We start from the raw sequence: 27,720 nt of genomic DNA on the forward strand, positions 1-27,720 counted from the left end.
GGTTCTATTAACTGCTCTGATCTGTCTTTTTGACATTAACAATGGATATTGTTACTCTAGATGCTATGACCTTGGCCTCAAGCACCACTGTCAGGAATCTTGGATCCTCTTTGATAAAGCTTATAGTTAGGGCTGGATCAGGTGAGTCCTGAACCATCTCTTAGTTATGCTGCTATAGGCCTAGACTATCGGGGGATTTCCCATGATGCACTGAGCTCCTCTCTTCCGCTTTCTGCACTCATTCATGTCCCATTGATGCATGTTACTAACTTCACTTCTTCCCCGGAGTTCTTGTGCTTTCTCGTCTCGCAGGTTCTCATGGATCCTGGTGGAGCCTCCTGCCATGGTCCTGCTTGACTGCCATTGCTAATATCACTGATATTGTGAATTTCCCCTTGGGGATGAATAAAGTATCTATCTAATCTAATCTAATCTAATCTATTTTTTGTTATTATTACTAGTATTATTACTACAGATACTATTATTACTATAATCACTGCTCATTGTCCCCCATCGTTGTCGTCTGTCTCCCTCCAACTGGTCGGGGCAGACGACCACCTACCTAGAGCAGAAGGATCGGTCCTAGGTTTCTGGCTCTTAAAAGGAACATTTTCCTTGCTGCTGTCGCCAAGTGCTTGCTCATGGTGGTACTGTTGGGTCTCTGTAAATGTTATAAGGAGTTCAGTTTTGTAGGCTTAAGACATTCCTCTTTGATAAAGCTTATAGTTAGGGCTGGATCAGGTGAGTCCTGAACCATCCCTTAGTTATGCTGCTATAGGCCTAGACTATTGGGGGATTTCCCATGGTGCACTGAGCTCCTCCCTTCCTCTCTCTTTCTGCACTCATTCATGTTCCATTAATGCATGTTACTAACTTCACTTCTTCCCCGGAGTTCTTGTGCTTTCTCGTCTCGCAGGTTCTTGTCGATCCTGGTGGAGCCTCCTGCCATGGTCCTGCTACATTGCCATTGCCAATACTGTTGTTGCTGTGCACCTGTCTGTTTGTCTCTCGCTCTCTCTCTCTCTGCTCTCTCTCTCTCTCTCTCTCTCTCTCTCTCTCTCTCTCTCACCCCAACTGGTCGAGACAGACGACCACCCACCTAGAGCCGGAGGATCTGTCCTAGGTTTCTGCCTTTTAACAGGCAGTTTTTCCTTGCCCTTGTCGCCAAGTGCTTGCTCATGGTGGTACTGTTGGGTCTCTGTAAATAATGTTTAAAGAGTTCGGTCTAGACCTGCTCTATTTGAAAAGTGTCCTGAGATAACTTCTGTTATGAATTGGCGCTATACAAATAAAATTGAATTGAAAAATTTAATTGAAATTACCCTGCTGTAGAATAAATGCACAGAAATGCAGTACTATCCGAGGCGGTGATACATTTGTATTTGTCAAACACTATGCATAAGATTACAGACTGGGTCTGCTGGATATATAAATAACACGTTCACCATATCAACTTTATACTGTAACAATCTGTCAGTAACAAGTTTGTTGCCTGTTAACAAGTTTTAAATGGTTCAAGTGACAATAGAATACATTTTCAAAACTGAATGTTACAGAACATTCATTTGTTTTATAGCATGGTCACAGAAAGCACTTATTTCTGATTGGCTTGCAGGTATCTGTCAACGTATGGCAAGTGTCACTGTCAGACTCCTCTAACATAGTACCAGGAATAGTTCAATCTGTTCTGTTTTATAACAGTGCTGAGCTAATGTTACATTACAGGTATGGTTACAGTACAGAGGTTAAAATTACAGAGGGTTTAATAAAGGAACAAAACCAAATAGAGAACCAAAAGACTTAATATTAGGACACCTTATTGTGCATTATTGCTAACTGCCAAAATATACTATTATTCTATAAAGATTATTTGTGTACACCATAGTTTTATATTGTTTTAAACTCATTTGAAAACAAATCAAAACTCTAATAAACATTTAATTTTTTTATGTTTGAGGAGTATTTCCAAAAAGTCATGTTTGACTCTGCGTAGTAGACGTTATTTTCAAGCGCGCGTACAATGAGGTGGTACGCCCGCTTGTGAAACCAGAGTCAACCTTCTTCACCTATACAACACTGTAATACCACAACCCCTAGATAATAGGCTATATATATTTTGCTGTCATGACCATTTGGAACACACTGGGGTCAGCTGCAGTTCATTGTCCTCTTCATGCCTACTTGTTAAAATGTGCAGCATTTCCTTAGATGTGACCAAAATGTGGAAATGCCATATGTGTTATAAAGCTAAGAATGCACAGGTATAGATATGGCCAGAGTTTAAAGGTTCATCACATGACTCTAACTATCTTTTGAGATTGATTGCATTATTAAAAATATACCAAGAACAATATGTTCAATGCCACAGGGTTTTAATAGTTTTATGGGTTGTCATTAAGGAAACATGAGCAAGAATAAAAAGGTTTTACAACAAAGAGTATATAAAATATCTCCTTGGCTATCTCTGGCCATGATTTTATCTCTGTAGTACTCTGATAAAAGTATGTCTGACTGTCAGGTCAAAGTCAGAAGAATTAATTTATTAGGTGTAAGTCAAAGCTTTATTATTTTCAGTGAGGTTTGGAGACACAGTGTTATGTGATGCAGATCCTTTGAGTGTAGGTGTGAAACTTTAAAGAAGACTTGAAATATTCGGTCAAATATCAAGGTCAATTTACTAGCCATTTATAGTGCTTTCCTTCCTCAACTGATAGAGTTTCCTCACTTGTCACTGGAGACTCTAGCTCCGAATGGCAAAAGATGGCTGCGGCAATATTTTGGCAACAACCTTCTTTTATATGGGTCTTCATTAGCAGATGGAGTTTGCTCACCTGTCCCAGAGATGCATCTGACCTTATGATAAAAACTGCATGATATGGTTGAGAGCTTCTGAAAATCCAGTAAATGGACCTTGAGTTGGGAATGTTTTGTTAAACCACGAAATCCATGGTCAGTAATGAACTTTGATTCAAAACCTTTAAACCAAACTATAATTCTTAAGCATATTTAGTACTACCACATGCCGCGCTTTTCAAACAAAAGTTACTATGCCCTTGTTTGTGGACAATAGTATACAGCACAGAGGAATAAGATGGGGTTAAATTTGAATTTGTTATGCCGGGGAGCTCTCTGATTTGGGGACACATTTCTGTCCCATCATTCTTACAGTCCTCAGAGTGGCCGGACTATGCCTGATGGCATAGAAGAGCTAAGGCCTATGTGCTGGTGCCAGTCCCGTTTAATCCCTGTATATCAGGCTGTGACAACAAAGACAGCATTTGTAAGAAGGATCAATTCATCATTGCTTTTGGTCTTTTTATGGGACATCAAACTTTCTTCTAATTTGACACAACACTACCATTTCTGATCATGATCTTTTAAAGTTTTAAGAAACTAACATCTTTGGACTCTTTTTCTCATTTTCACTTACCTCGTGAAAAAGCATTTACAAAGGCTTCGATTCATGAACGGTGTTTGCCGGTCTATATTTAGACGAGATAAGCTTTTATTGGTTCCCAGAAGGGAAATTGAGCATAGCGTTAGTTCAGGCAGGGCACGAAGTCAGGCTTAGCTTTCAGTTACAGCTATATCATACGAGCACAGCTAGTCATAAACATACATCAGCTGATTCCTCTAAGCTTCCCATTGGATACCATACACAGTCAGCTGACAGCTCACCTGATTTCCTCAAGCATCCAATTGGCAAACATCATGCATGGCGCCTTATTTAAGCTGCTTTAGCCTGCCTGCCTATCTCTGCTGCTCCCTCTACAAGCCTTTTTGCCAGGATGTTGTGAGCGTTACTTGTGGTTTGTCGGTTGTTTCTACTTGTCCTGTCTGCGGTGAGTATGATGGCGGGTCGATTGCATTGTGAAGTCTCAGCAGCGATCTCGGCTGTTGGGGAGAGTGTCGCTTTGAACAACATCCGCAGTTGTGTCCGGCTGCTCTGGTCTGGAGGGTCCGCAGAAGGGGGCTCCGCTGCGGTCCCGGTCCCGGCTCCGGCGCTGCGCTGCGCTGCGCTGCCTTCCAGGGGAGCGCGGGTCCCAGGCGCAGCGGCCGGCTCCACCTGTCTTGCTTGTCAGCTCTGTCCAACATCCGGTTGTCGCTTGCCGTCATTGGTTCAAGGGTCCAGGGTTCGGTTCGGCACGTCAGGCCGGCCAGTCTTCGTCCGCAGTTGGCCTGTTTCCCTCCTCGCTGTCTGCAGGTAGAGCGCGTGGTCCCACAGGTGCAGCGCTTGACGATGACGTCACAGCAGCTTGTTTTGACGGCGTCACATTTCCGCCGAGAATGCTGGGAAGTGGAGTCCCAATCACCATAGGGAAGAACGTGCTGCCTCTCAAAAAGGGGGCATGAGAGATAAACCTTCAACCCCAGTAAACGTCCCTGAGCTGGGGAAGGCGCTAAGAAAGCATTCTGTTATAGGGCTGGTTCATGGTTCCTTGCTGGGCTGACTTGGTTGCAAACCTACAATCTGCTTTGAAGAGCTGACATAGTCGATGCTTTACTGAAGAAAGGTTAACAAGGTTCATATTGGTCCATTCATAAATCGCCTTCTCAACAAGCATTAAGGTATAGCTACCAGGATATTCAGGGAAAATAAATAAACATAATTATTAATTTATCTGCTCTTGCAAGTGAAACTAAGGTATAAATAGTTTAAATCCTCTGGCACTTTTTCCTTATTTTATGCTATAATCTACAATGCCATCAGTTGATTAAAGAAGCATGTAGAGGCACATGGCTAGCCAAGGCAGATGTCACAGATGCATTTAAGTCATGTATTACACCTTCACATTGGTATCTGTTCGGTTTAAATGAAGAGAAATTTACTTCTCAGTTAGGCTCACCTTTAGTTGTTACAGCAGCCCCACATATTTGACACTTGTCAGAGGCTCTCTGCTGGATTCTTTTAATAACTGCAACTGCTTTCGTGCTCCATCTCGTAGACGGTTTTCTGTTAGTTGACTATCAATTCAAAATCAGACCATGCATTTTTGCTCTTAAATATACCTTTTAAACATTAGGTCTTCCGCTTTCCAAGGAGAAACATCAGACCCTGTAAAGCTAGAGTTCTAGGCTTCACTCTAGATAGTGTACTGATGCAAATCGCATCAGAGAGGTAATGAAAGCAGCAGGCAGTAGTATTTCCAAAAGAGAACTGCTTTCCTTGCTTAGACATCTTAAATTGGCATGTGTGTTATTCCCCAGGGAAGTTCCCTTGTATCCAGGCTTCTGGACCTCTCCGATTTATAGAGCACTCCATGATATGGTGAGCTTGGAGAAGGGCTGCAGATCCGAGCCCCAGTCCTGATCTCTTCTGTGTGATAATGGTATGGCATCTCCTTATTTTACAATGAGCAGCTAGAATCATCATTTGCCATTAATTATAAAGACGCAGCATATTGAGTACATATAAATAAATCGAACACTGTGTGCCAGTTCACCCTGGGAGCTTTATGTCAACAGCAAGGTCTAATAGTGTGACTGCTATGATCTACTAGATCACTAATGAACAGCTTTGCTGAGCTTAGAAGATAGGGAGCAGACATGAGGGGCATTTAGGGAAGAGCAATGGATCCACAGTTTTCGGTGTTGTGTACAGACATAATGGAGATATAATTAATTCAAACATACAGTAGAGTGGCATGATTGACCTGTATGATAACCACCCTTCTGTAGGTTTGGGGGGTATTTTAATAATCAGTGGTTCACAGACATATGGCTAAAATACTGTCATCCTTGCCAGCTATGCCTCTACTACCTTTTTAATGAATGTACCCAATTGTTGTTTCATGTTTCTGTGGGGAAAACACTGGTCAAGGTAACAATCATGTTTTTGTGACACATGAGGCAACTGCCAACATCATTTACAAGGGCGTTCTTCAGTTCCATTCATTAATAGATTTGTAAGGCGCCTCACTTGGTTATCTATGTTGGGTAAATTCATTATTAGAGCAGCTCATATTCCATGCTTGGATAACAATTGCTGATTTTGGCCTGGTTTGAATTGCAGAATTTCACCAGCTGTGCCCGGAGGCAGTGCCATCCAGCCTGACTTGCCCCCCATTTTCTCAAACCGTGTTAGACTAAACACAACCATGCAATCCTACAGGCTATCTACTGCTCAGTATATGCGATCTGGCTTAGCTAATCTACATTAAATAACTCCTCCATTCAATTCGCATAGGAGCAGCAACAATGCAGCATCCGTAGCTCCTGTCTCGATGCTAAGGCTATGGGTAATGTTCATTATCTGCTTACGAACGATATCTCCGGCCTGAGGGCAAGCAATTCTTGATGCTCAGAAAGCAATGAGTGCCCTGTAATTCCGGCTTAAATTCATTAATGTATAGCAATTTCTGGGGATATCTCTAGCATACTTAGCCATGTACTTCAACTAGTGTCTGCTTAGACGTATTGGTTTATAGTCCTGCTGGCTCCTCTTACTGGCACTTCCATGTAGCTCATGGAAGGGAGGTTGCCTGGTGTGGTTCTTTGGGGGTCTCTGCTGCCGCTCTCCTTGTCTTAAACTTTTCCATGTATGCACATGGAAGGGCAGGGAGGTGTGCTCTCCCTGCCTTAAGGTTTTCCACGTAGGCACGCGGAAGGACAAGGAGGTCCCAGAACAGAGCCATACCGCCAAATGTAATTATGCTTGGAATATAAGATATTTTGACGAAAGTGGTCCTGACTGAAATTGAGCATAGCGTTAGTTCAGGCAGGGCACGAAGTCAGGCTTAGCTTTCAGTTACAGCTATATCATACGAGCACAGCTAGTCATAAACATACATCCGCTGATTCCTCTAAGCTTCCCATTGGATACCATACACAGTCAGCTGACAGCTCACCTGATTTCCTCAAGCATCCAATTGGCAAACATCATGCATGGCGCCTTATTTAAGCTGCTTTAGCCTGCCTGCCTATCTCTGCTGCTCCCTCTACAAGCCTTTGCACCCACCTCCACCCCAGCTCCTCCTTTTTATGTTGTTTCTAATTAATCAATGTCATTTTCTGATTGCCATTGATGCTGCTCTGTTCTGTACCCGGGGGTCTCTGCTGCCGCTCTCCTTGTCTTAAACTTTTCCATGTATGCACATGGAAGGGCAGGGAGGTGTGCTCTCCCTGCCTTAAGGTTTTCCACGTAGGCACGCGGAAGGACAAGGAGGTCCCAGAACAGAGCCATACCGCCAAATGTAATTATGCTTGGAATATAAGATATTTTGACGAAAGTGGTCCTGACTGAAATTTAGTTCTGTTGCAGCTGCACAAGCAAAGAAACAAGTACATATAAAGAGAAAGAAAAGAATGAGTAATAAACAAAATAACAATAGAAGAAAATAACAAATGCCCTACACAAGGGCAATGAAAAACAAAATCCCAAGGCAAACATGATGAAAGTGGTGCGATGTGATGTAGCAGCAAAGTCACCAAATGTGTACACCAGATTTATAGGATTATATAATGATACTTGTTTTTATATAGAGATATAATATAATATATAATGTAATAAAGCACTATAACATTATATATAGTACAGCAAAACACTGTAATCAAATAATAAAGCATTTGACACCATTGACCATAATATTCTTTTACAGAGACTTGAGCATCAAATTGGCATTAAAGGAACCACACTAAGCTGGTTTAAGTCATATTTATCAGATCGCTCGCAGTTTGTACATATTAACAATGAATCTTCAATAAATACTACAGTTAGTCATGGAGTTCCACAAGGTTCTGTACTTGGACCAATACTATTTACTTTATATATGCTTCCTTTAGGCAACATTATTAGGACTCACTCCATTAACTTTCACTGTTATGCAGATGATACGCAGTTATATCTATCAATCAAGCCCGATGAAATTAATCAATTATCTAAATTACAAACATGTCTTAAGGACATAAAATCCTGGATGACCTGCAATTTAAAACTCAGAAAAAAACGAAATTCTTGTTCTTGGCCCCAAAAACCTTAGAGACTCACTGTCTAAAGATATAGTTACTCTTGATGGCATTACCTTGGCCTCTAGCACCACTGTCAGGAATCTTGGAGTTATCTTTGATCAGGATTTGTCGTTTAACTCCCACATAAAGCAGACCTCTAGGACTGCCTTCTTTCATTTACGGAATATTAGAAAAATTAGACACATACTATCACAGACAGATGCAGAAAAACTAATCCATGCATTTGTTACTTCAAGGCTGGATTACTGCAACTCCTTATTATCAGGTTGCCCCAATAAGTCCATTAAAACGCTCCAATTAATTCAGAACGCTGCAGCACGAGTACTGACAGGAACTAGAAAAAGAGATCACATCTCTCCTGTACTAGCTTCTCTGCACTGGCTCCCTGTAAAATGTAGAATAGAATTTAAAATCCTCCTCCTCACCTATAAAGCTCTTCATGGTCAGGCCCCTTCATATCTTAAAGAGCTCATAGTACCTTATTACCCCTCTAGAACACTACGTTCTCTGAATGCTGGGCTACTTGTGGTTCCTATAGTCTCTAAAAGTAGAACAGGAGCCAGAGCCTTCAGTTACCAAGCTCCTCTCCTGTGGAACCAGCTTCCAGTTGTGGTTCGGGAGGCAGACACCCTCTCCACATTCAAGAGTAGGCTTAAGACGTTCCTCTTTGATCAAGCTTATAGTTAGGGCTGGATCAGGTGAGTCCTGAACCATCCCTTAGTTATGCTGCTATAGGCCTAGACTACCGGGGGATTTCCCATGGTGCACTGAGCTCCTCCCTTCCTCTCTCTTTCTGCACTCATTCATGTCCCATTAATGCATGTTACTAACTTCACTTCTTCCCCGGAGTTCTTGTGCTTTCTCGTCTCGCAGGTTCTTAACGATCCTGATGGAGCCTCCTGCCATGGTCCTGCTAGATTGCCATTGCCAATACTGTTGTTGCTGTGCACCTGTCTGTCTGTCTCTCTGTCTTATGCAATTCCAATATTGTTTATGGACTCCAGTATGCAGAAATATTCAAAAACATAAAAGGTGAAAATAACACTTTTATATCACAACAGACATCATGGGATTAGCATAAAGTTGGCATGTCTTCAAAGGGAAGACTTGCGATACCCACAGAACCCATTTTCATTTAGATATAGTATCTTGGGGTCAGAGGTCAGAAAATCTCTTTGAAACTGTCTATGCTAGTTTTCATATCACCAAAATGTGTCCTAACTTTGAAGCATTATTTAGCCTCCTTCCTGACATGCTAGTATGCTAGTATATTCTTTTAGCTTTAAAACGGAACTACAGCCTCTGAAAGACAGTAAGCAGACAAAGAGTCCAAAAGTTTTCTTAAGAGTTTGTCGAAACAGAGTGAATATTGGACTTATTGGACTACCGATTAAGGTTCCGCTCCATTCACGTCAAACAGAGTCAGGGTGCTGCTGTTGTACACGTTGGCTCACTGGAAAGATTCTGCTACACTAAATGGAACAGAGCCCCTATTAGTGTCATTGGTAACAACTGTGTTTACCCTACTATTTCATGTCAAAATACTGCTTTGAAAAATGTATATATGTCACTGTTGTGTTTACGGATTGTTATGCTGTCCCCAAGTTCAAAACTGAATATAATATTCATAGAAGAAGATCAACTTTATTAATCCCCAATGGGGAAATTCTTTTTTCACTCTTACTTTACACACAGGCCTGAAATACAATCATGCACATGCAGGGCTTGTAGACATGCAAACGTGGAGAGATGGTGGAGTGATGGGCTGCCATGTAGGGGCGCTCTGCAAGCAGTTAGGGGGCTTATGTGCCTTGCTCGAGGGTAAGTCGGCAGTGGAACTGGCATCTTTCCAGACCTTCCGGTTCCCAAGCCTTTATCGTCTATTTTACTCTAAATGGGATCATAATTTACTAACCATAATTGACGTCATGCTGTATGGAAGAGGATGTGAAACTAGTGACTGAGATCCTAAACTCATTAGGAAACTGTTTACTGAACTCATAAATGAATTGCAGTCAATGGATCTCCCCCTGCTGGAATTTAGACAGAATGCAGGTTTTAAGACACTTCCGCGTTGGCTTCACTTTTCAGACCCGGAAGCTCTGTGCATTATATATACTGTCAATGGCTGTACAGTTGGTGTCTGATTTATTACACAACAACATTGTGTGGGAGAGAAACAGGATTTGGGGGTAATAAAATAGATGTGCCCCTGGTCAAAAGGTTGAGTTTATGATAGGAAGAGCCAGGGGGAAGTCACACATCAAAGGACCATTTGGTGAGAGAGACCTGGATTTACAGGAGTAACATTTGCAAGACACACAGGGGGTTTCATTGTTTGTGATGTAATGAGATGCACTGAAATGTATATAAGGGAGAGCATTTTGGAAGTCGGGAGAGAACATCCATGACGTGACCTTCTCTCCATGCAGCATGAATTAAAGTGACTTGATTATCACACCGGCTTGAAAGTTCTTCAGAGACTTAGCACCTCTCACGTTTGGGAAGAATTTCCACGACATTTTGGCAACGAGGATGGGATGGACGTGTCGCTGATCAACCCCTGGGTCTAGACTGAAGGTAAAACTGCAGTAGGGAGATTTCCGCTCCGACAAACGGAGGACAGGATCCCGCCGGACGTCAGGCCAGGGTTGTGGACAGCGACCGCTCCATCTTTTTTGAACAGTGAGTACGGTGTGTTGAATCAATTCATGTGTGAAAAAGCCTAGGTAGACAGCATTTTCCTGAGTGGTTGTGTTGGGTCTGTACAAGCCCAGTATCTGAGGGGTACTGGCCCAGTGTCTGAGGGGCACTGGCGTTTCCATGTAAGATCCTATCGTGGTATTGAGCTGGTACTCATGTAAATGCCAAAGGAGGTGTTGGAACGGAATATATAAAAAAAAAAAAAGAAATATAAAAAGGATAACCAGACTTGTGGATAAAAGTAAAATAAGTAGAAGTAAAAAGTATTAAGTATATAACACTGGGTGGATAGTAACCCACATTAAAGTGGCCCTTAAGTGAAGTATTAGAGTGTAATACAATGAGGGCGTATGTGTGAAGGAAAGTAAAAAAAATTAACTTTGTGGTAATGCAATCAGTGTCTGGTATACATGCTATACCCAAGGGTGCGTTGCTCTGAACGTATGTGTCATACAAACCACCTGGCTGATCTGTATTACTCAAAGGTTTTTGTGTGATTGATAAGATCCGACTACATTTTGGTGTGGAAAGATCAGAGTGAAAGAGAAAAAGTGTGTGACTGATAAGCCCAGAGAAGTTCAAAGCATAACCGTTCAAGTGAATCTGTGGAAACATGGGGAATAAACAGGGGAAGTTAATGTCTTTGCCTGATCCACTTACAGGTCCTGCTAAATTAATAAATAAATAAATGGGGTAAAAGCGTGGTGGGGGATGTTCCACTGTGGCACCATGTGACTCAAGATGTGTTTCCCATTGTAGGTACACTCAGTACAGATTGTTTAAGAAGGTGTAGAGTAATGTTAGAAGAAGGAATAAGAGACAAGAAAGTAGGGAAGGAGAAAATTAACTGGCAGGTTTTCCAGAAATGGGAGAGAGAAGCAGAAGTGAAGGAAGCTAAGTCAGAAAGGGGGATAATGGTGAAACAAGAAGTAGAGGAAGAAGGTATAGGCAAGAGTGAAAGGCTAAAAAAGGTACGTAGGGCTAGAGAGAGGGCTCTACCTCCTCCATATGCTGTCTCCACACCATCTGCAAAGCCTGCCTCAACACCATTTTTGCATAAAGGGGAGACCACCCCGCAATTAAGAAGACAGACTCTGATGGTGAAGAGGAAACAGAGCTATTGTATCCTGACATCTCCACCCTATCCGTGGGCCAAACTCCAGAGGACAAAGGCCAGGGTGGCCATAAACTAACTATCTCTGAACCCCCTAAGCAGCCTGGGTGCACCAACCCCAGGACAGCAATGGCAACCCCACAACAACAGAACTCCTGGGAGGGGGAGGAACAGAGGTGTTTGTCTACAGGCCATGGCAGCCAGATGAGCTGAAGGAAGTTGCAGGGGAATTACCTGACCCCCAAAAGGCTGGAGGTGAGAAATGGATAACAGCAATGCAACAACCTAGGCCATGTGTGGAGGGAGTGTCCTAACGCAGGGCCCCACAGACAAAGGGGACACGAGCCAGAGGAGATGTGGCCATATGCACCACCGAGAGGACTTGCTGTGCATTCTCCAGGATTCCAGGCAGAGCAACCATAGGAGACAGTGGAGGCAGGTCAGAGAATTGAGCAGCACATAAACATAGAGATAGGGACAAACACACACACAGACACATGCACACACATAGAAACAGATGCAGACCATGACAAACCTGTTGTTACATATCAGCAATACATACAGTTAACATTGGATTCTAGAACGCCCCCTAGGTTGACTCTTACTGTGCATAGAGTTAAAGTGACATTCCTTGTAGACTCAGAAGCAGAGGTATCTGTAATCCAAAGTAAAGTAATTCCTGAAGCCCCTAGAACAACAAAATGTCTAAAAACGATAGGTGCATCAGGTATGCCATCATTTGAACCAGTATCTGATCTATTATCGGTCAGTTTTGGGGATTACAGGGGAGAACATCAATTTCTCCTTTCTGATGTATGCCCAGTGAACCTTCTGGGTAGGGATCTAATGTGTGCTTTGAGTATTGATGTACATTGTAATCCAACAGGGATAAAAGCAACATCAGTTATTGCGGGTCTGTATCATGTTAGGACTGTACATACACACATACATGGAGTCAGACTAATGCCTTTGACAGTTGAAGAGGAAGCATTGTTATCAACAGTACCGGAATGTTTGTGGGCTAAGAGTAAATTTGATTTTGGGGATATAAAGGGAGCAACCCCTGTTAGAGTACAGGCTAAATCTACTTTTAGACCATGTAAAAGACAATATCCGCTTAGTCCAGAAGCTGTTGCGGGCATTGCTCCGGTCATTCAGGCGCTAATAGATCAGGATGCCATTGTGGAATGCCCTAACTCACCATGCAACTCCCCCATCTTACCTGTTAAGAAACCAAATGGGTCCTGGAGACCAGTTCAAGATCTTAGGGGTATAAATGAAGCTGTGCAACATTTGGCACCGACTGTACCCAATGTTACAACATTAATGTCACAAGTGCCATCAGGGGCTTGTTGGTTTACAGTAATTGATTTGGCTAATGCATATTTCAGTATTCCTGTTCATCCTGACTCACAGTTCTGGTTTGCTTTCACCTTCAATGGCAAGAGGTATACGTGGACGAGAATGCCACAGGGTTATGCTTCAAGTCCAACATTGTTTTCTATAACTGTAGCTGAAAACCTGTCACATTGGCAGCCGCCATGTGGAAGTACGCTTGTGCAGTATGTGGATGATTTGCTTGTGTGTTCAGTTACAAGGGAGGATTGCCAAAGGGATACAGTGTCATTGTTCTGTTTTCTTGCAGATAATGGTCATAAAGTTTCTAAGGATAAGGTGCAGTTAGTGTCGCAATCAGTGCGTTATCTGGGTCATATAATTACACCAGAGGGTCGCAAATTAGGTCCGGACCGCATTCAAGCTATTTTGGATGTCCCAAAACCAACAACAAAAAAACTAATGATGTCATTTTTAGGTTTAGTAGGCTATTGCCGTCCATGGATTCAAAATTTTGCGGAGATCTCCCAACCCCTGTATGACATCACTCACGGGGGTAAACACCTGGCCATGAATGACTATGTGACTTGGACTTCTGAGGCAGAAAAAGCCTTCACTGACTTAAAACAGACTTTATCTAGTCCTCCTTGTTTAGGACTCCCAGTATGCATTCAATGTGTGCCATAATTTCCATACTTTGTGGAAAAAATCGAGGGTTTCTTACTTCCACAGGAAAGCCTATTGCTCATCGCACTCTCATCATTAACTTGTTGTCTGCATTGCTACTGCCTGTCTCTGTTGCAGTATGCAAATGCCAGGCACACACAGGAGCGACTGATCCGGTGGCACAGGGAAATGCGTCTGCTGATGAAGCAGCAAAGGCTGCTGCTCTTTTGCCTGTCTCCCCTATTTTGCAAATGCCCCTTTCTGTCCAGGATGCTGTTTTTTCCCTTAATGATGTCTCTTTGCTTCAAGCAGGAGCTGACGCTGGGGAGAACGCCCTCTGGAAAAGGAAAGGGTGTACTAAACTCATGTCCGGAGTATGGGTAAACCCCAATGGGTTCCCAGTACTGCCGAAGTCTATATTCCCTTTCTTGGCAAAATTGACCCATGGGCCAGACCATGTGTCAAAAGGGGGGATGTTAGATATTGTAAATAAATTTTGGTATGCACCAGGGTTTTCTACTTTTGCTGAAAACTTTTGTAAAAAATGTGTTATTTGTGCTACGAACAATGTAGGGAGAGGAATTTCACTACCTCTATCAGCCCATCCTAAACCTGAAGGACCATTTGAACACATGATGATGGACTTTATTGAGCTCACTCCATGCAGGGGATATAAGTATTGCCTTGTAATAGTGGATATGTTTTCAAAGTGGATTGAATGTTTCCCATGTAGACAGGCAACTGCTGTCTCAGTAGCAAAGGCGTTGCTGAGGGAAATAATTCCAAGGTGGGGACTTCCATCAAAACTAAGTAGTGATAATGGTCCTCATTTTGTGAATCGTATCATTCAAAGTTTATCAGAAAGCATCCAGGTGAACCTCAAAACACACTGTGCTTACCATCCAGCTAGTGGAGGTGCAGTGGAAAGGGCTAATCAGACCATAAAAACAAAGTTAACCAAGTTAATGGCTGAAACAAAGTTGTCATGGGTTGAGGTACTGCCTTTAGCCTTAATGTTTATGAGAGGCCGCCCACACAAGACAACTGGCCTATCACCACATGAGGTAATCATTGGCCGACCCATGAGAATGACTAACACTCCTTTCCCTCAAAATAGGTTAACTCTGACTGGGATGGATGACGAAATGGTAACATACTGTTGTGCACTTAACCATGTTCTGAAGCTTATCTTTCCTAAGGTAAAAGCTGCCCTCCCTGATTCTGCATCTGACCAACTGCACAACATCCAGCCAGGAGACTGGGTAGTGGTCAAGGATCTGAGGAGGAAACACTGGCATCAACCCCGGTGGAGAGGACCATATCAAGTGCTGTTGACAACACCAACCGCTGTCCGGATAGCTGAGAGGGACACGTGGATCCATGCATCCCAGTGCAAAATTTTCCCTGATAAGGAGACAACCTCCCGTTTGGGAAATGATTAGAGTTGTGGCTACAATTCTCACCATGAACAGATGTGCACTCATATGTATGCGAGCCCTCCTGTACAGATGGATAGGGGGGTAATTGGAGGAGGAATTACACCAGTCTATGTGAAAATACCTTTGGAACAAAGTAATGATAATGAAGAATGTTGTACCATAGCAGATTGGGCCCCAGGAAATCCATACAGTGAAAGTGATGAAGATGAAGTATTGGTATAGTCAGAGGGATATAATGTGTTTTTGATTTTTCTTTTTGTTTCTTTTGTATTGTTATTAGTAATCTTGTTAAAATGTTTAAAGGAAATATTGTGTCTAGTTGACACGTTGTGTCAAAAGGAGGGAATGTGGGAGAGAAACAGGATTTGGGGGTAATAAAATAGATGTGCCCCTGGTCAAAAGGTTGAGTTTATGATAGGAAGAGCCAGGGGGAAGTCACACATCAAAGGACCATTTGGTGAGAGAGACCTGGATTTACAGGAGTAACATTTGCAAGACACACAGGGGGTTTCATTGTTTGTGATGTAATGAGATGCACTGAAATGTATATAAGGGAGAGCATTTTGGAAGTCGGGAGAGAACATCCATGACGTGACCTTCTCTCCATGCAGCATGAATTAAAGTGACTTGATTATCACACCGGCTTGAAAGTTCTTCAGAGACTTAGCACCTCTCACGTTTGGGAAGAATTTCCACGACAATTGTAACTGTAAAAGTCATTGTCATTTATAACTGATAATGGCTTGAATATGCTGAAGGGTTCAGCATCCTCTCCCTTCTTGACGTAACTGAAGTAGAATGAAGCGGAAGAGGGGGAGGCATTACCTGCTAAAACAGCTCCATGTATCCTACGTTCTAGCAGTTTTGTACACCTGCAGGGTGGGAACTACTTAATAACACAGGAGTTCCTCTGAAAACATGATTAGCCTATTATTGATGTATGATCTAATACAGTGGTTCCCTACCTTAGACCTTAACAGACCCCTTTTCTGTCATTTAGTAAACTGACAACCCCTGACTCAGTGACTGATTTTATGAGTATTTCATATCAGCCATTGTTCTATTCAACAATTTACTTTACTTTAAATGTACTTTTCTTCCCATAATTGAACCAAATGCTGAGATATAGGCATACTGTGTATATTTTTTTTTATTTTTCTTACACCCTTTAATATCAAGAAGGTCTTGCGACCCCCCCCCCGGAAGCTTTGTGACCCATCATAGGCGTCCCGACCCCCAGGTTGGGAACCACTGATCTAATTCACTTTCATACATTTATTTAATTGATCATTCATTTATTATTGCCATCACCAGCAAAGCGTAGTGGCACAGTATCATACACTTCAGTCACTCAAAGACTAAAATAAAAACACGTTTGTAGTCCCACTCAGTCTGCTTATAGTCAGTGTTTACAGGCTCTGTTTTTCTGAAAAGGAGTTTTTTCTCATATTCTCCAGGTTTATTCCTATCCTTATTCAGAAGTGGGGTATTACTTTTGTTAGGATTTCTGTTCTGAAATGTGTGCAAAATAGCACATTTTTAATTACCTCCTATATAATACCCTTATTGCACATTTAAACATATATATTTGGTAGCGTCACCCTATTAGGGCATTATAGGTGAGTATCTATATTATTTCTTAATTAGTGTTATGATTCTTTTTATATCCTATCCCAGCGGTGTGTGTGGCTCTACTGTGTGTGTGTGTGTGTGTGTGTGTGTAGTTTGTAGTGAATTGCTCCGATAAGAGGTCTGTGCATCTTCAGATGGTTTTGTGTGCATTTTTACAGTGTGGTCAGTTTTGGTTGGTTTGGTTTGGTTGTGGTTGCTCTCCTGCCGAGTTAAACTCCCCAAATCCCTGCTGACATTTATAAAATAAAGATTGTCATTTTATCTGATCTAGTTGAGTTGTTTGTTCTGAGGTTTCAGTTTCCCTACGGTTTCTAGTAGCCTATTGGCCTGCTTAGGCACAAACATAAATTCATTACAATATGACTCATATTTTAGTTAATGAAATGTTAAAACGTGTCTTTTTATTTGGTGTGTAATAGCTACATAATAGCTGTAATAGCTTCACAATTTTACAATTGGAAAAAAATGTAAAATAAGAGAATGTAATCATTTTTTTTGTTAAAGCCACTTTAGGGATAGGACCATATCCCATTATTGTTTCAGAAAGAATGAAGGTTTTACAAATCTGAATGAGGCAACAACAACGAGAGATGGCCGTATCTTATCCGTTTAATGTCCCTTTAACTCCACAGTCGGAACATGCGAATAGAAAGCCAACTCGCTCTCATGTGCCATATCTCTACTGTACATTTAGCGTGTTATATTCTAGTGGAATTGATTAGAGCTCTCAATTCAGATTTTGCCGAGGAGCCTGAAGGCAGCATGATGTGCCGCATCATCGTCACCATAGCAACACGACGCTATGCGGCAGAAGAACCAGTTCACGACCTTTTGCCTTTTGTCGCACAAGTTACTTTTAAACGTGATTACGTCGATATTTGTGCGCAATTAGTGAGCCGTCATTGACTTAAAGTTCGCGTAAAGTAGCCGCGGCACTGCTGCGGGCGGGACGAGTGCGCCAAATGCCTCTGCTAGTGACAGACTACTGCTGGACACAGACAGAGTCCACGGTCCACATCAGCGTGCCTTTGAAAGGAGCGAAAGTGGGGAAAGTGGACATCCTGTCTACAGACGAATACCTGAAGGTACAGTTAATGACAATAAACCTGTGTCACACACCGTTTTATGTGTCTGTTATTGTGAGTGAACCCCACTCTAAAGATAATCCACTAACACATGGGATTCATTTTAGATATGCATGTATTGCCTCCTGTTGGCCTCCACAATGTGGAATCAATATTTGGATATTTTCTACACATTTGAATACATTTTAAAGTAATCAAATGAGTACAGAAAACCAGTACAGCGTACTAGTGGAACCGGTAGTAATAATAATAATAATAATAATAATAATAATAATTACCATTACATTTGCTAATCATTACGGTGCATGCACAATTTATTTTTTTGTGTTCATATTACAGTACAACATTTATATATTTTTGTATTTCTATTAATATATTGGGAGGACATTCTTTAGATATTTAGAAAGTGTATTTATATTTATGTTAGAGTTACTGTCTTGCTAAAGAACATAAAAAGGATAAGGCTTGCATTAAATTAGGGCTGCACAATTAATCACATCATCGAAACCGCAATATGAGCAAGTGCAATATGCAAATCACAGAAACTGCAATTTTTTGATAAAGGTAAAATATGTGAGTATAATAATGAAGTACCATGGTGCTGCAGAGATGGCCTACACAAACAATTATAATGCCCCCACTAATCATGAATCATATCACCGTATCTGTCAAAATAATCGCAATATGATGTTTTTACCACATCCAATCTCTTGCTCTTGGTATCCTGTACAGGTGCATTTCCCGCCGTATCTGTTTGAAGCCTTCCTGTTCGAACCTGTTGATGATGTCAGGAGCACGGCGAAGGTTGGGAACGGAGTCGCAGTCATCAGTTTGCCAAAGAGGACCAACAAAGTGTGGGATCATCTGATGATAACTACAAGTAAGAGCATTTATCTGCCCTTGTAGTCATTTCGCTAAACCATCTTTTCCGTGTAAGCTTTAGTTCAGTGTGTTCAGATAGCCAGTGAGCGAGGTCTGCCAACCACTCAGGGTTGCTCAGTTCAACAACACTGTTTTTTCTTCTTTTAAAAAAACAGTCTCAGAAACACTCCAGAAATGTCAGTCGACTGAGATTAGATTACGTCCTCTTATTGTACATCAGTTTCTGACAGGAAAGCCTGACAGGAAGCCTAGCTACCAGTAGTTAAAGCTGCATTAGGTAACTTTTATAAGCTATACTACACTATATCCTGACAGTAGAACATGAGACAGATAATCTGTGAAACAGTCTGGTTCCTCTGGCTCCTAATGGCATTTGCAAGAATCCATCGGGCCTGAACAAAAACAACCAATCAGAGCTCAGAAAGATAAATAGTTGTTGAGTTCCCAGGTCGTCAAATACAGATGCAGGATATAGTGAAAGTTTCAGCAAATATGACAAAACGTTTTTTTATAAAACGTACCTACTGCAGCTTTAAAATGAATCACAGGCCATACAAATGATGGTGTAAATGTAAGGTTAATGTATGGTGGCCGCAAACGGCAAAACGCTTCAAACACAGGAATGATATAAATCCAAAAACACACCAACACATAATAGTCAGCTGCAAATATGGCTTGACCCCCAAAAAATTCTAACAAAAGGTTTCTCAGTGGTTTACAGTAGTATCAGATGTACTTAAAAACATACTAAAAGTTTACCTAAGTTTGACTCCAAGAAAGGCCCCATTTACAAAATGGCGGCCGTCAGGTATGGGCTGATATTTGTGTCAGTAGAAACTGAATCTGAATTGCTCAACTTGAATAATTGCATTAAAAAAACTGAATTTGAATTGCTGTGTTGGTCTTAATGACCATTCATTCATTTTGTGTTTCTTGGTGAGATTTTCTTTGGTCATTTACAGTGCGTTAACGCCATCTATTGGCCACTTGCAGTAACGGCAGGTTTTGGTGTATGGTTTCTATTTCCGATGGTATTCTCGTTTTGAACGAGTTTTGTGTTCAGTCTTCCAGACCAAGTTGTGCTCTGTGTTGTGTCAATTCCTCTTACAAGTTTCATCAAACCCCGCACAGTCGTGTTTCCTACGGGGGCGATGCCGGTGAGTAACGCTGTGTGTAATATAAGGTGTTCTATATTAGCCGTTTTCTTAAGAGAATTGGGATATGTAAGAAGGAAATGAATGTGTTGCTACGAAGTGTAGATTCCTTTGTTTTCCATGTAATAGCGGCTCATGCTCAGTAGAAAACGATGTATGTGTTGCATTTGGATTTGGAAATGATTGAAAAAAGGCAATATGAGCTAAAAGGTACTTTTATTTGTGTTTACGTTTAGCGAGGCCAGTACAATTGCATAATTTGAATTTGTATTGTTAAACTTGAATAACTGTATTGAAAAACTGAATCTGAATGGCATCAATTGAATTTATTAGTTTGAAACTGAATCTGAAATTCAACTTTTTATGTACTTTCAAATTCAGTTCTCTAAATTCAGTTTCAGTTCTCTAAATTCAAATGTCGTAATCTCAACTCAACTTTAAACCACTAGATTACCCTTTTAAGGTCACAGACGGGTCAAGGTGTTCAGTAAGAGCAATCGAGTGCAGATGCACAGAGCTCCTTTTTGGCTAAGCAGCAGGTTTGTTTTGACCATTTCCTGGACCTGTAGACATTGGCTAGAGAAAAACATGATTAAAGGAGACATATTATTCCTCTTTTCAGGTTCATAATTGTATTTTGTGTTTTTTTATATTTTGGTTTCGTGTGTGAACCACTTTGTGTCGGACTGTTTTCACAACCTCGGTCAGTACAACAGTGGACTGGCTGAAAGACTGTTCCTGAAAGAGGGATTGTACCAACTGTCTGTGGAGAGACGGCAGAGGAAGAAACTGGAAGTGTTTTTAACAATTGATGCTGTTTTTATTGTTCGTGTAATGCTAGCACATGCTAACCGCTGTTAGCTACAGGAGCCTCAGTGAAGCTAACGTAGTTATTGTTTGTTAAATGTTTGTTAAATGTTTGCAAGATGAAAATGAAACTTTTAAGGTGAGGTTCATTTATTAAGCCAGCTGGTGCAGATGTCTCCATATTCTCCCTGCTGATATTTTTATAGAGATTCACACAAAGTTTATTCTAAGTTTATACAGAGAATCACCAAGCCTCATGCTGGGGGGGGTGCTGTATGTAAATGTACCGGAGGTAAAGAGAGAGCTACTGTGGGAGAGAAATAGTCACAGAGACTACACACTGGAAAGGTGAGGAGAATGAGTGACAGGGAAGGTAGTAAAGTTTGGACAGTTCAAAGGCAGTGTAGACTGTGCAAAGTTAAAAATTTCATATCAAGCAGCTTTTTGCATGTATTTACACACACCTGAACGAAGCAGAAGAACAAAGCTAACGCTAGCTGAGATAACAATTCTTAAAAATCCTTCCAGTTTCTTCCTCTGCCGTCTCTCCACAGACAGTTGGTACAATCCCTCTTTCAGGAACAGTCTTTCAGCCAGTCCACTGTTGTACTGACCGAGGTTGTGAAAACAGTCCGACACAAAGTGGTTCACACACGAAACCAAAATAAAAAAAACAAAATACAATTATGAACCTGAAAAGGGGAATAATATGTCTCCTTTAATCATGTTTTTCTCTAGCCAATGTCTACAGGTCCAGGAAATGGTCAAAACAAACGTGCTGCTTAGCCAAAAAGGAGCTCTGTGCATCTGCACTCGATTGCTCTTACTGAACACCTTGACCCGTCTGTGACCTTAAAAGGGTAATCTAGTGGTTTAAAGTTGAGTTGAGATTACGACATTTGAATTTAGAGAACTGAAACTGAATTTAGAGAACTGAATTTGAAAGAACATAAAAAGTTGAATTTTTAGTGAGGCTCAAATTCAGTTTCAAACTAATAAATTCAAATTCAAATGATGCTATTCAGATTCAGTTTTTCAATACAGTTATTCAAGTTTAACAATACAAATTCAAATTATGCAATTCAAATTCAGGTTTTTAATGCAATTATTCAAGTTGAGCAAGTCAGATTCAGTTTCTACTGACACAACAATCAGCCCATAGTCAGGTCCTTAAAATGACCATTACTCCTTTGTATTCCTCCTAGACATGGAATACTGGTGCCTAATACATGTTTTGGCCATGTAATATTCTAATTAGCATATTTACATGATAGATAAGTGATTACAAGTACAATTATATATTAAAGCAATTGGTTTAAAAGCATATTTATGCGAAAAATAGGTACAATTTCCCTTAAGTAGTTGCATATTTCTCCTTTCTCATATCGTTTTGCCTAGTGTTGGTGGTTTCTGTGGTTCATAACCAGTCTTTTGATTCCAATAAAGAATAAATTCATTAGAACTGTGTGGTACTGTAAAATTAGTCAAAACAGGGCTGCCACAGGAAGGCTCTTTTTATACTTTTTATAATGCATTTTGGGTTTTTTGCCTTTTGTTTTTTATATATATATATTTTAATACTTTTCTTATTTATACATATCTTTTATATTTTCTTCAGTTGTTTCCTCTTATTCTTGTTTACTTTTTATACTTTTTTGCACTGTGACCTTCACTCGATTACCATTAGTCTTCACACTCTTCCTCCCATAGAGGTTGATTATAGTGATTCTCACAATTCCCAACTTGACATGGTCCACAAGCGGGCATGCATGGTAGTCTATATGCCCTGCAACTGCACCGTTGTGTTCGGCAGGCAGTTGTGCAATTACAGTGGATCATCTGCAGGAGGCTTTCTGGGGCAGCAGTCTTACTGGTCATAACTGTCAGGAACTGGTTGTCCACCAGTTTCCATCCCCAATCCACTGTGTTCATGTCACCTTCCTTTCCAATCCACACCATGATCTGGAAGTAAACTCTTTGGCAGTGGTATTTGGTTGAGGACAGGAGGCAGACGTTCTGGGGTAACAAATGATTTGGCAGTAACGATTTACTTGCTAAAAAGGTTGTAGCGCAAAGAGGCAACTTTAGTAGCTTTGGACTTTATTGTTTGTACCAGCATAGTAGAGGAGAAGAATGAGTAAGTCTCCTCCCCTATCGAGGTTGTGGGCTGATGTTCTGAGGCCTTGACTGCAGCTTTGACAGTGTCCACGTCTGCATCACCTGATGCATTGATAACAGTGCAGCCCTTCTTCTCCAGCTCCTCGGTCATAAGATTGAAAAGTCCTTGTTTGTTACAAGATCTGGAAAGGAAATCATCCTTTCTTCCCACAAACTCAGTGTCTGCATTGAAGTTAACGATGGGGTCAGTGTTTTCACCACGTCTCTGATGCGTATTGTCTTTGATGGAAGGACCTTCGCTATAACCATCAAAAATGACTGTTGCTGTACCATAATGGCGTATGGTAAAGCCTGCATATGACTGTGCAATGGCACCGTAACTGTCACCCTTTTTCCATGCCAAGCAGTGAACCAGGGAGCCACCGTCAAGGACATAATGCTCAGTTGGTGGGATGGAATCCAGGACAGTTTTGTTAGATTTCTTGCTTGAGAGCTCAGTGACTGCCTGTGCTAGTTGGGGCTTGTTGGCTGTACGGAAGATTTCCTTGCCTTCGAACAGGGCTGCAGGAAATGAGCAGAGCTCATGGCTCATTACATCTTCCAGTGAAAACTGTCCAGTTTTCGATAGGATCAGGAACCGTTGGAACAGCAAAGCAGGATCAATGGTTCGGTATTGGGCAACTTTGATGGTGGATGATATAATATTATAATATTATAAAAGATTATGGCCAAGTGTTTAAAAAAGACATAAAGGAAAACGTACCTTTTTACTCTTCTCTTCAAAACGTAGCCAACTTTCTTGTTCTTCTTCTTCATGTCTTTTGGGTCTGGTCCCACAGGACTGGTCCATCCCTCAGGTCGGGTCCCCCTAGTGGTCTGGTGCACTTCCGTTTTGTCAAGCGAATTTGCAGCATTTATATCTTGCAGTTGTTTTGGGGTTTTGTGTGTTTTTGAAATTTGCATAATTTTTCTGTTGCATTTGTTTTGTGAGGTTGTAAGTTTGTGCTTCTGCTTCGTTTCTGTGATTGCAGCATTTTTCTGTTGCTGCGTTTTTCTGTTGCATTTGTTTTATGTGTTTGTGTTTTTTTGGATTTGCATCATTCCTGTGTTTGAAGCGTTTCGCCGTTTGCGGCGCATTTGCCCTTGTCGGCCACCGTATTAATGTCTGCTCGACCTGATTAAAAGTACCATATACCTTTACACACATTTAATCTAACATAAGTCAATGTGTTCCAGATGATAAAGAAAAAAAGAAGGAGGTGAGAGAAAGGGCTCTGTTGAAATACCAGGAAAAGCTTTCTTTAGAGTCCACATCCAAGGCGGAGAAAGAGCACACAGAGAAAAAATATGCATTGGAGACAATGATGAAGGTAAATCTACAATCTACTCATAAATCAGACTAACAAGTGTCCGGAATTACAATTTGAACCTGCTGTGTGATCTAGAAGGATTTACATATAGTGTGTCTTACTTGACGTCAGCATGAACAGGAGGAAAGAGACAGGATCCAGAAAATTAAGGACACTGAACGAGAGAAAACCACAGCAGAGCTGGCAGCATGGCGGCTGAGGCAGAAGGAAGAACTAAAAGTCCAGAGTCCGAGAGACAGTCCCAACCAAATGACAGCGAAGCAGGAACCTGGATGTTCAGATGGAGGAAAGGTCAAACTGGGCAAGTCATCAAATGTGCTCCTACACTAGTTAGTTTTTAGCATATTCCTACATAGTGTTGGACTTGTTACTCGTTCTTTTCAAAAGTAATTTCATTACTTTACTTATTACTCCCTGCGCCAACAGTAATTAGTTACACTATTAATTATATCACTTTTCTGCAAATACATTGGTAATTGTGTCCTTTCTCCCCAAAATTCATACTTTGCTCGTTCGCCTTGTGCAGCTAGGCTTCAAACACAACATTTTAAACAACTTCTGTTATTTAGAGATATAGTCTGTGTTGCAATTTTTTTGTTTTCTTAAGTTCTGTTGTCTGTGACTGGTGTTTTCCCAAGAATCCTTCTGGAAAACGGAGAGTCAAACCACCACATCGTCCTACCACAAGCTTAATTCATTCTTTGTCGCTTGCTATTACAGTTTTGTTTGATAAAATCACAGTAATGGGAATATTTCAAGCCGCTGAATGTTTCCATCTTCCAAGCCTGTTTCCTGCTTAGTGACATGCACGATTACAAAAATGAATCCGGGGATGTAATTGGATTACCGGGGTTGGGTTAAAGCTGCAGTGGGTAACGTTGATAGTTGATTGTAAAATTTAATACCCAGGTTGTCTTATACCATTTCTTTGGGTTGGAGGCTTGAAGGCAGTTGATCGTTGAATCAACTATCTTCCCAAACCATCTTTATATCTTTCTCAGCTCTGATTGGTTGTTTTGTTCAGGCCTGGTGGATTCTTGTAAATGCCATTAGGAGCACTAGGAGTAGCCAGAGGAACCTGATTTTTCCACACATTATCTGTCTCATGTACTACTGTCGGGATATAAGGAAAGTTTCAGTGAATATGAAAAAAAGTTATTTTTTATAAAAGTTACCTACTGCAGCTTTAATACGGTAATATTATTACTAAAATGTATTAGTAATTAGTTACACTCTAGTTACTGGAGAAAGTAATATTTTTACTGTGATATTATTACTAGTAATGCCTTACCGCCCAACACTGTTCGTTAAATATCCTTGCATTTAGATCAAAGAGGCAACAGGGAAGCGAAGAGCAAGATAAAACAAGTGGACCTGCCTGCTCCGAGACTTGTTGGAAACATTCAAGTCTCATTCACCCCGCGCGTTTTCCCAACGGCCCTCAGGGAATCCAGAGTGCCAGAGGAGGAAGAGGTGAGAGTCCTTTAGTGATAGGAATAACTGTTCTTTTCAGTGTTCCAGATCATTTGGCTCAGCTCAGCAATAAATCAGCTCACCAACGGTTGGCTAATGTTGTGGCGTCTGTGAACATCCGTAGTCCCAGTTTTTGCAGTGTGTTCCGCACCGCTGGCACTCGTCTGCGGATATTTGAGGCCGTCTGATTATGTTGAATCGCGGCAGAGGCCATCGGAGATATATCACTCTGTTTGTTCAGCTTTAGCAAGAAGAGAAAGAGAAATGGAAGTGAGCAAAGGGGGGACTTTTTGACTTCGTCAAGAGGGCACACACAAAAGGATCAATCTCATTTTTCAATTTCATCTCATCTCACTCAAATATGCGAATATTTTTAGCAACAAGCTGCTGTTTTATGAATCCATCCAGTCTACATCCATAGGGCTACTTTTGTTCATATCTGCAGACCTAGGTCTTCCAGTGTTCTTTTTTGAATGATGAATGCAGACTACTGATATTGAGAGTTATTATCTCTCATGCAGACACAAAATGTACGTGCTAGTTGAACATTTGCTAGTCAGTGCAATGTGTTCTAGTGTCACTTTTTGGCCAAGGCAACAGTCAGCTTTTGTCGCCACCAGTTCTTTTGTGTTGTTGATGGTAAGAGTTTTGTTGTTTTGGGTAGGAGGGTTGAAGATAGTTGATTGTTGTTGAGCCCTGGGAGTGAGACTCAACAATCAACTCTCTTCAACCCCTCCTCCTACCCCACCTTTATATCTTCCTCAACTCTGATTGGTTGTTTTTGTTCAGGACCAGTGGATTCTTGCAAATACCATTAGGAGCACTATGAGGAGCCTAGATTATCTGTCTCATTACTACTGTCAGGATAAAGTGAAAGTTTCAGCAAATATGAAAAAAAATAAGTTTAATTTAATAAGTTTCCTACTGCAGCTTAAAGAATGTAAGAAATGTTGTTTGAAGGTTTTATTTATATTGAACTATGTTTTGTATCTCACCATGCTTGTGTTTTAATGTTATCACTAATTGAAATGTTTCTGAAATGTATTTAACAAATACGTTATAGGATCATACTATTACCCTGTCTTGCATTCATTTATGTAAAAAAAAAGTTGGGAACCAGTGCCTGTGGTTGACTTAAAGGAGCCTTGTTCACAAATGGCACATCACTATTAGCCATCATATGCCTTGTGGATGGAATGAGCACTAAGAAGGTTCATAAGCTAAAATGATGCTAAAATGCTGTTTTTATATTATAAACCACTAGTGGCTGAAGAAACAAGCTGAAGCCAGGCGTGCAGTATATGCAGATGTAGAAGAGCTGGAGGACCTGAAGGAGGAGGAGCGGAACCCTGACTGGCTGAAGGACAAAGGAGAGTAAGTGAGGTCCAAACTATTTTACAGTACTTCTATTTTCTGAACCACTTAATCTCTAAAGCGACTCTTTCTTTCAGTAAATGCTTTGCGGCCGGGGACTACCTGGGTGCAGTGAACGCCTACAACCTGGCCATCAGGCTCAACAGAAAGATCCCAGCTCTGTATTCAAACAGGGCTGCGTGTCATTTGAGGTTAAGAAATCTTCACAAGGCCATTGAGGATTCCTCTCAGGTCAGTGCTGTGCATGGTGCTGTCTAACTTGGTTTATAATAACTGGTTATTCTGTACAAGAAGAGAGGCAACAGACGTCTGCTGTTTTTATCATGTTTGCTGAAACTTATCACTGTATCCCGACATTAGTACATGAGACAGATAATCTGTGAAACAATCAGGTTCCTCCATAGGTATGTTTTAAGGTATTAGTGTCTAATCACCTGTTTTTTTGTTACCTTAGAATGAGCTGTCTTTATCTACAGAAATGTCACCTCCCATGTAATCCCCCATGTTTCTACAGTAGCCCAGAATGGACAATCCACATATTTCGTGGCCACCGTAGTTTCTCTTTATTGCTTGGAAGGGGAGGGTGAAGCAAGGGAGTTG

At 41.2% G+C, this 27,720-nt stretch overlaps 1 protein-coding gene and 1 long non-coding RNA gene across 9 annotated transcripts in view; both read left to right on the plus strand.

Moving 5' to 3' along the window:
• Window positions 1-27,720, plus strand: part of LOC127353805 (uncharacterized) — a 247,663-nt gene that overhangs the window by 106,593 nt on the left and 113,350 nt on the right. Inside the window, exon 2 of one of the 2 annotated variants that reach the window (XR_007881350.1) lies at window positions 142-916. This is a non-coding gene — a long non-coding RNA (uncharacterized LOC127353805). Of the gene's footprint in view, window positions 1-141; window positions 1,308-27,720 lie in introns of those variants that run through there. The other variant, XR_007881349.1, reaches the window with a different exon arrangement.
• dnaaf4 (dynein axonemal assembly factor 4) overlaps window positions 17,643-27,720 on the plus strand; it is a 161,068-nt gene continuing 150,990 nt past the window's right edge. For all 7 annotated transcript variants that reach the window (XR_007881346.1, XM_051383256.1, XM_051383258.1 and 4 more), the window contains exons 1-7: window positions 17,643-17,942; window positions 18,675-18,822; window positions 24,140-24,273; window positions 24,385-24,574; window positions 25,601-25,746; window positions 27,011-27,120; window positions 27,198-27,351. Coding sequence is in view for 6 of the 7 variants with exons in the window: in XM_051383256.1 (XP_051239216.1) it covers window positions 17,820-17,942; window positions 18,675-18,822; window positions 24,140-24,273; window positions 24,385-24,574; window positions 25,601-25,746; window positions 27,011-27,120; window positions 27,198-27,351 (1,005 nt within the window). In the remaining variant the exon portion in view is untranslated. The remainder of the gene's footprint in view (window positions 17,943-18,674; window positions 18,823-24,139; window positions 24,274-24,384; window positions 24,575-25,600; window positions 25,747-27,010; window positions 27,121-27,197; window positions 27,352-27,720) is intronic.

This window comes from Dicentrarchus labrax, unplaced genomic scaffold (assembly GCF_905237075.1).
Source record: "Dicentrarchus labrax unplaced genomic scaffold, dlabrax2021, whole genome shotgun sequence".
Taxonomy (NCBI): Eukaryota; Metazoa; Chordata; class Actinopteri; family Moronidae; genus Dicentrarchus; species Dicentrarchus labrax.